The sequence below is a fragment of the Branchiostoma lanceolatum genome, chromosome 16 (genome assembly GCF_035083965.1).
Source record: "Branchiostoma lanceolatum isolate klBraLanc5 chromosome 16, klBraLanc5.hap2, whole genome shotgun sequence".
Lineage (NCBI taxonomy): Eukaryota > Metazoa > Chordata > Leptocardii > Amphioxiformes > Branchiostomatidae > Branchiostoma > Branchiostoma lanceolatum.
This window is the reverse complement of record NC_089737.1, coordinates 6,877,287-6,886,580: the sequence shown is the minus strand read 5'-3', so window position 1 is coordinate 6,886,580 and position 9,294 is coordinate 6,877,287. Positions and strand designations below refer to the sequence as shown.

Below are 9,294 nucleotides of genomic sequence, written 5' to 3'. Positions count from 1 at the left end.
GCTGGCCTCGAGCTCCGTGGCTTACGTCATGCCAAAACCTTTCTCACCGATCGCGAGGATATTCTACAACTTATGTGTAGGGCATTGATATACACACATTTGGACTACTGTGCCACGGCTTGGTTGCCATCGCGTTTGCACTGCAACTAAACAAAACAGCTACAATTGAACTGAGGTTGCTAAACCGTAGCCTGAGTGTCATCCTGATGCCACTAAGCAAGCTACTAAAACCGAGCTGCAAGGGTCATAACCGCCAAAACACTCGAGGGCCGCGTACCTACCGAAACTCTGTAAGTGGAGGCGGGCATGGAGCCACTGACTAAACGAGTGCATAGGTAACTGATCAAGGCACGGTTCAGGCACAAGAAAACCTAATTTGTCATATATATCATATGTCATCACCGGTCAACACGTACTGCTGCGAAGTCATAATAAATCATGAAGTCTGTGAAGCAACTCTCAAACTGGGACCCACACCTGCTGAACATACCACAACCAAACGTAAAGTCTTTCAAGAGCAGTCTACAGTATCAGGGACCAGAACTATGGAACAAACTCTCCACAGAACATAGACAGCACACCGCCACAAAGTCTTTAAAGAATGGACTTTATTAGGACTTTTATTTAGGGTTACTAGTAGTTTTCATGTAACTATATTTTGTACTTTTAGGTAACTTGTTATTATTTTCAGTGCAAAGTCTTTAGAGACCATTCCAAGTCACCAAGAGGGGTTTGAATAATATTTGTAATAATTTTTAATTACTTCTAATAAAAGAATATCTGAGTGACAATAGTTCTAATTTTTTATTGAAGATTGATTTGAAAATTTGAATTTATTCGAATTCAATTAGATATTTTTGAAACATTTTGAAAGTTCCTGCACAAAAATCTCTTTATTTAGAATAAGTTCCAAACATCTATATGATTCTTTCACTTTTAGAAAAAATGGTAGAAATGGTAGAAAATGTTTATAACGTTCAAATGATATTCAAAATATTTCAAAAGTATCAAATCTCTTAGACAAATGATAACAACAAATTGATAGTATTTGTAAATAATGACAATAACAACTCACACGGTGACTTGGAATGGACTCTATGCATCCAGGGATCATGGAAAACAGGTCATGGACCTGAGTGTGTCTGCTTGTAAAATAGATAATTTGAAATTGAATGAAACAGTGGTTGAAGGGAGGAATCGTTACCTCCTTCTGATTATCGCTACCACAAAGGGATCATCTAGTGTTATCAGTCATCGAACGAACCGATCTCTCCCTTCCAGCGCTTTAGTTACGTATACAACAGCAGTGGTCTGCACAAAACTAGTCATATAATCCAAATCGACGACTTTATTACCCACCTAAACGTTTGCAACATACTTCGTATCTATGGCTAGGTCAGCTAGAATAAGTAACGTTAGAACTTGATGAACCATGAGCTCTCCTACATGACCGTTCCTACACGGGCCACTGAGAAAGAAGGAAGGAAGGAAGGAAGGAAGGAAGGAAGGAAGGAAGGAAGGAAGGAAGGAAGGAAGGAAGGAAGGAAGGAAGGAAGGAAGGAAGGAAGGAAGGAAGGAAGGAAGGAAGGAAGGAAGGAAGGAAGGAAGGAAGGAAGGAAGGAAGGAAGGAAGGAAGGAAGGAAGGAAGGAAGGAAGGAAGGAAGGAAGGAAGGAAGGAAGGAAGGAAGGAAGGAAGGAAGGAAGCGAAAAAGAAATTACCATGCGCACTACTAGCACCAACTAGGCACAGCCTCATTACCCTTAAGGGTACCTACTGGCTGAACTTTAAGGTGAATATTCAAGGTGAATATTGATGGTAATCAGAGTTATCTATACACATGCAAAATACAACTGGATAAGATTTGTAAAAGGTCAAATGTTTCAGATAGCATCTGCTATCTTTCGTCAGTGACGCTCTTACAGCGTATCTTGTTATACCTGGGTGTCTTGCCTCCATCTACGCAGCGTTGCTCGCGACGACAATACGACATAGCCTACACAGTTGTTTTCGTGCGCTTGCAGTACAACAGCGCCCCTAGTTGGAAGTATGTTGAAATGCAGGCCTTATCGGAGGCGGTTTTGGAATAGTCTCCTACTCTCCACTGGTTTGGAGTCCGTATGCTACACAATGGACAAGTCAGTTAGCCAAATCAATGGTTACGACCATGCAAGCATAGTTAATGCAATCACGTATTCCCCATAGAATGCATGGTTAGCGCGCAATCACGTATTCCCCATAGATATTTACCCTACCCAGTCCAAGGACATTGCATTGAAGCATGAACAAAACGTCCTTGAGGAGTAATTTTACAGACAGCTTGTCACGTAACAAAGTTTCAGCCGGAAGAGTGTGTTCGAAAGGTCTGATTTACGAGTTGACAGTTGAAAGAACTCATCTCCGCTTCCAGGTTGTTAATCAGAATGATAAGCCCTTGTCAGTGCCTAACCTTGGAAATGCAGTCCATTTCTGCCACCTAGCGACATAAAAGATAAATGCAACTGGAAGTCCTCCGCTGGACAACAGATCGGCAGTTTGCATTTTTCATATCTGTCGCTAGACGGCATGACTGGACTGCAAGCTAGCAACCATGTCTGACGTATATTTTCTTGATAGTCCATGGCCAAAGGCTGACTGACACGAGGGAAGGCCATGAAAACTCAACCTTGGTTTTCCTCCAAAATATCTCTGTTCTGGTAGTGATACATTGATATTGTACCAGCACTTTCCCTATTTCTGGTTTACTCTTCAGCAGAGACAACAAAAAAACATACTTTACAATTCTTTCCATCTACAAGATGTGAATGTCACAGCTTTCTTGTTTAATACCTTTAAAAGTTGAAAACTCATATTCTTTTATCTAAATATAACTTTCTTGACCGGAGGGATAGTTTAACATTACTATCAAGCAGAAGTTGAACGGATAGATTACCATCCGATTGGTTGTACCTGTTTTCTGACAACCTTGAAGGGAATAGCTGTCAGAAAACGGGTACCAATCAGAAGATGGTGACACACCCTCCCCTCAACATCTACTTGGAGAGTAGATCAATAGTATAAAGAGAACCCAAAGAAGAGTCCGACAATCAGGTTGATGTTTTCAAGTGATCTGTACTTATAATATGAAAACTTAACATTTATACATACAAAGAGATCAGTGACAATAAAAAGGCTAACACAGGGGATATTGCTGACTTCAAAACTAGCAGTAGCATCTCAACAGCTTTTTCCACTCAAACATGCCAACCTGCATGCAGGGGATATGCCTTACATGTTTTCTTATATTTAATTTGTAGTTATCAAAATTTCTCTGGTTAACAATTCGTAGTACGCATATACGGGGTGAACGAAAAGTTTCGAGGCACAAAGGGATATCATCTTGGATCATACTTGCCAAGCAAGATATCAAATTCATGCAATATATAATCTTTGATAAAATAAGATAGCTGAGGCAAGGCACGATCCAGTACAAATAAGATACTGTTGGCTTCGCCCCTGGGGCGTCGCCAAAAAGCACAGAGACGGCTTACTCTACGATACAAAGGAGGTGCACAAAGCAATGCTTTTGACAGTTGTGCAGGAACTAGGCCAAGATACAGAGGCGTACACAAGACTAGGCGCGACACTTGCACAACATAAGCAACACAGAATGGTGCGTTTTTCTTCTTATAAATGATACATAATTCTTGAATACATACACAACATTTGAGTAACCTAAACGAAGACATCAAGCTAAACAGAATGCAATTTATCATAAACGAATCATAGGGCTCCTCCCTGCGTAAAAAAAGGAATACAGTAATATCACTATAAGATTATCTTACAAATTGTTGTATTTTGATCAAGACTTGATTTCTCTTCAAGATGTATTGCACTTCCTCGTGAAATGCAAGCACACTACAGCAACTGCTCACATTGCCCTCCACCATCTTTTACAAACCCTTCCCATCATCCTTCACTCTGGCCCTCTGCCAAATGTACCGTTAACAACTCTTTACTCAACTAAAGATCTTATACCGTTAGAGCTACTCACATCTTTTTTTCACAGTAAACCACGTCCATCGCTTTTCGACTTCCTTTTTTTCCTAACGTCGTATCAAAGCAGGCAAAGCTACATCTTCAACATGCAGCAACATCCATGGCAACCACAAAGCATCATGGGATATATCATCTCTCATAAAATCAATTGATATCATCTTAATATCACATTCCAACTGCTTTTCGTGTGTTTTCCTTCCTGGAATTTTCTCAATAAATGATCTATAATATCATTTTCTTTTTTCAGAAACAAAACGTTTCTCTGAGTACCAACTGAACAACTTTGCTACGTGCACACGCTTGTGACGATAGTGCGCAAGGACACTTGGAGGTCAAGTATCAAAATGTGACATTAGAGAAACTACATGTCATCTTCTACCACAAAATACCTCGTATCTCATCAAAAATACTATCCCTGGACAGAGAAACTTCTACTACATCTTTAGACAAAGTTGGCCTTTGTAAAAGTTTCTCCGATGCATTTTTTTCCCTCTATGCAGCATCAATTCTTTTATAAACTGTTGGTATGGAAAGCACAATCAGTGTTAATAAATTATACAGTAAGAATCCGTTAGCAAAGATGCCAGCACTCTGAGAAAAGTAACAAAACTGACTCCTAGCCTTTCCCAACTAGTATTTGTTAATATAAAATTCTTTCTAGCTCTGGGAATACAAACTAGTACTGGAAATGTTTCTGTTTAATCAATAACCTGAATATCAACCTGCTTATCAAGTTAATATTGACCTGCTTACCAAGTTAATAGAATATTCTTACATCCAGAGTTCAAAATACGATTTTGGAAAAATAGAACTCGTAGCAAATCTATAGTTTTCAGGTAGCAAAGTTAGATAGTGTTGATTCATATAGCACTTTCTTGGTTTCAAATTACAGATCAACCATTGTGTTTTATCCTGAACAGAAGAAGCACTCTCATTGGAGCATCGTGAGAACATGTAGAGACAAAAGAGGCTGCCATTGGTCAATGTAGACATACAGCCATGCCAGTAACATTGCTACAAGACCTGCGATTGGTCCATTATGTCATGAGGTCAACAGATAATCAGACTACCAAATATGGTATAAAGAGTATCACACCAAAGTTTCTACAAAATATCCGGCAACCAGCATGTCTTAGCTATGTACATGTACAAAAATCTTTGATCAATATCAGCTATAACCTATACCATTGCCTCACTCTTATATCTGTAGACCTATAATCAAAAATTATCTTTACATTTCAGTTAGTACGGGCTACCATTATTGTACAACCACCAACTGTTCAGGAACTAGAGCAAAACTACATGTCGTATCAAGTACAAAACTCCATGTTCTTTAAGAGTGAGGCTATGGTAGGGGTTATAGGTATCATGGAAAGACCAACTAGATTGGGAGTTCCCTTATAGCAATGCTGGATTATGCTACAGCCGTTTTCTAAAGAAACAGACTTGCTTGAAATTCAAAGACCTCTACCACAACCCCTGCCCACAGCTCCAAAAATGCCTCTGTCCAAGATGTCACCAACAAATGATATAACTCAGTTTTGAGTTGATCATTGAATTTGTAACCTTCCAAGATGAGATTGAAAGAAAGCGTGTGATTGGGCAACAGTGCTCAATGATGGTACATGATTAAAACAATGCCTAATCACTATAGGCGTTACAAATTCGGGCATGAATTTCCTGCAGTAAAATGTGATTGGATGACTGAATGCTAAGACAGCCTTAAGTAGAGTTGTGGTCACAAGTGGGATTCTATAAGGTCTTCACCTCAAGCAAGTCGTGAATCTTAAAACACAGAGATGACAAGCTGACTTAAGACATTGCTAGCACTGCACTGCGTCTTACGAAATCTTTACGGGTTCTTTACACTACCTAAGTACAGGTAAATAGAGTATACAGTGCACATCTTCATAACCTCTCTCTACTTCATTGAGATTATCAAAGTATGTTAAACTGTATTCCTGTGTGACTTGTATCAAGAAAATGTAGTGCAGTGCTAGCTGAGGATCTTGAGTGCTTCTCTGTCTGCTATCAGTCTAGGCGGCTCCGTTTCTAGGCCCCGCCCAACTCCAAGCACCAACCCAGGAGAATGCTATGACTTGAAACCAAGGAAGAGGTCTGTGATTGGTTCTTAAGTAAGTCTGAGAGTCTCGGGAGACGGTCAGTCTTTGACGAGACGGTAGATGTGGTGCTGCGCGCCGTGTTCGCTCGTCGAGACCTCGAACACGTACGCGATGCACAGCAATGTCTCCTGGGTGTCACGATTTGTCACCACCTGGGAAAAGGAAGCAAAATGTCAACTTTGAAGTTTTAGTTTTACGCCAAAAAGAAGTTACCCAAGCAACTGGATATGATTTTGGAAACAGTCAGACGTTTCAAGTAGCATCTACAGCTCTACTTTACAAGTAAGAAAATGGAATTCCATAGTAGAATCCAATAAGAAGAAACTGAAAACAGTGAGAGTTGATTTCTTTTTGCATTGACAACACTCCTTTTCTTGAAAACAATTCTTTTAACTGCCAGATTTAGCATTAGTTAAACATGCACAGTGCTAGGTGACCACCTCCACAAAAGGACCAGCTGACCATTGTGGCAAGTTGTTGTCCCTTTCCCATTAACCCAAATATTAAAGGCACCCAGAGCATTTTATGAGGCTTGAAAACTGGAAATATTCTAGTTGCTGTAATCTTTATGAAATTGACATTTAATACCACTGTTAACCACATTTGCGTGCATGTTTCTTATCAAAAGTGCTCAAAAGCGGCACCAAAAAAAGCTACATGGTGATCTTTTAGTTTCATGCGCCTAGTGTAAATAGACCGATAGCATTGCCCCGCCCACGGACCTCCGTCAAAACGTAGAAATGCAGAATTAAAACATAAAGATGCAAATATTTGACGGACATGCAGGCAATCTCTCATTGGTCGAACTGCTAATTGTGATGGACAGTCAGGATCAGTCTATTTGGGCTTGGATTTTCTATCAGTTCTCACCACACAACGACATCGTATCTTTGCTCCTTTAATGTCGATTAAATGGTATAGTGTTATTGAAACTTACTATGAGTAGGAATTGCTAGAAATTGGAGGTTTATTTTCAAGTTTCAAGCCTCATAAAATGCTCTGGATGCCTTGAAGAATCCTGTCTACTGTGGCCAATTGTCTACTGTGACATATTCGTCATCCCTAGAAGGATCACTATACCCAGGTTTACTACTGTTCTTGTTTGTTTGTTTGTTTGTTTGTTTGCTTGCCGTACCTGCAGTATGGTGAAGTTTTCCAAGACACTGTTCATCATGTACTTCTCGGGCAGGTGCTTGAGTTTGTGGATGAAGTTGATCATGTATTCACACATGGGTGACCGGTGGATGTTGTACACAAACCGCCCGTTCTCAAACCGCGCATACTCCGTCTGGAACCGACAAAACATACACGTCAGAATCTACGATACAAACCAGCAATATCTTATCCAGGGCTCAAAATACCACGCATATGTGAGTAAGTTCAGGTAAAATTGGAGTACTGTAAATGAATGGTTTTAATTGCGCGGTAGGAAGAAAATGAAGTGTTTGTGGTGGTTTTAAGTCCGTGTTTGAGACAATAGTAGACAAGGGAGTAGGCGGGCAAAATAATTTGCGGTGGTTTTAAGTTTGTGGCAATAAGCTTACTGCGAAAACCGCAACATAAAACCACCACGAATATCTCTGCATTTGTATTGCTGATGTTTACCTGCACTCATTTGCACTAGGGTTACAACTAGGGTCCACAATATGTGTTAAGTTATCTGCATCAAATGCAGGTATGCAAGGAAGTGTTTCAAGCCCTGTTATTGCATTTCTAAAACCAACAAGTGCAACAAATAATACAATTTACTAAGTTACTAACAGTATACAAAACTGAAATATTTTTGTCTTGGTCCTCTTTTACTTTATAATATATATTTTTTTAAATTTACAACTCAGAAAATAGACTTCATAGTGTAATCTAATAAGTGAATAACTTTCAAGAATAAGGAGAAACAGATGGTATCTATGACAATATGAGAGAATGTATGAAGGTCCGAGGCCACATCAATTTATTTCCTTGGCTCTTAGACATTCATAAATAAAATCTTACCAATAGGATTCCTGAAAACATCGGGCTTGAAGGAACATCAATCTCACTTTATATGCGTTCACGTCTTAGAACATTGAGTACCAAGGTACAGATTTTCAGACCTTTTTTTCATGAAGGTATTCAAATCTAGGATACATATCTAAATCTTAGAACCAGCAAATTAGATTGATGTGGCCTTAGACATCAAACGGATGAACACTTATCACTAGAGACAAGACGAGAGGGATACTTGCCAAACCTACCTCTACTTTCTCCACAACCTGTTTGCCGAAAGAGCAAACTTTCGTAGAACATGTAATAGTCATGTTCTGTTCACTCTCATACCTGTAAAAACCACCAGAAGAGTTAGGATGGAAAATTATACAACTCTATTTTCCCAGTACAATTGTGGTTTTGTATGTGTTTTGTGCTGCTGCAGCTATATACAAACTTTGTATTCACAGTTATGAATGTACACAGTATACAATACAAAGAGTATTTAAAAAATCATCCTTCTGAATTGCTTGTGTATCATCGAATGTGGATTTACTTTTTTTTCTTCAGTGGAACTAACTCATAAGTGTAATGCTTGAGATAAAGTGTAATGCTTTTTCTGTAGCTGATAGTGCAATGTGTTTTTGCCACAGCTTGTTTTTATAGCCAAGCACACCAGGTCACCCCTTCTCTTCTTGGTGTGTTGGGTTCTATTATGTTCATTCATAAGCGCACTACTATTTTTCAATCAACCTACACATACAGTATATTGTAATTACATTTAAGCATGACGTCATTATGTATAAAAAGGGACAAAATTGCGAGATGTGTGTGCTTACTGGCTTGTTACTCCGTAAAAGGCACCGGATTCTTCCTGTATGTTTGTATTGAGGTCGGCCCAGAATTTGACCAGAAAGAAGGCCTCCTGCGGTCCCTTGTCGTACAGTTCCTTCAGACCACCCTTCTTCTCCGGGAACTTGTCGTAGATCTGACGGATGTCCACTTGCTACAAGGAAGAGTTCCAAAGTCGAATGAGACATTTTCAACAATAACTCGAAGATCCCATAGTCATACCTATGTGAAATATTGTTGATGTTTTTTTGTGACATTCTTCTTTTATTTATTACTGGCCTGAGCACGTAGGCAGGTAGGCAGGTAGGCATCAATTTT

The 9,294-nt window shown here is 39.4% G+C and overlaps 1 protein-coding gene across 13 annotated transcripts in view; it reads right to left on the bottom strand.

Moving 5' to 3' along the window:
• Positions 1-3,089: 3,089 nt before the first annotated feature.
• The window catches only part of LOC136422310 (transcriptional enhancer factor TEF-1-like), a 43,419-nt gene continuing 37,214 nt past the window's right edge, over positions 3,090-9,294 (bottom strand). For 10 of the 13 annotated variants that reach the window (XM_066410001.1, XM_066410002.1, XM_066410000.1 and 7 more), the window contains 4 exons: positions 8,964-9,130; positions 8,385-8,475; positions 7,295-7,447; positions 3,090-6,311 (listed from right to left, as the gene is read on the bottom strand). In XM_066410001.1, the coding sequence (XP_066266098.1) occupies positions 6,198-6,311; positions 7,295-7,447; positions 8,385-8,475; positions 8,964-9,130 (525 nt within the window). In that variant the 3' untranslated portion in view covers positions 3,090-6,197. The remainder of the gene's footprint in view (positions 6,312-7,294; positions 7,448-8,384; positions 8,476-8,963; positions 9,131-9,294) is intronic. The other 3 variants (XM_066410004.1, XM_066410003.1, XM_066409992.1) reach the window with 1 other exon arrangement.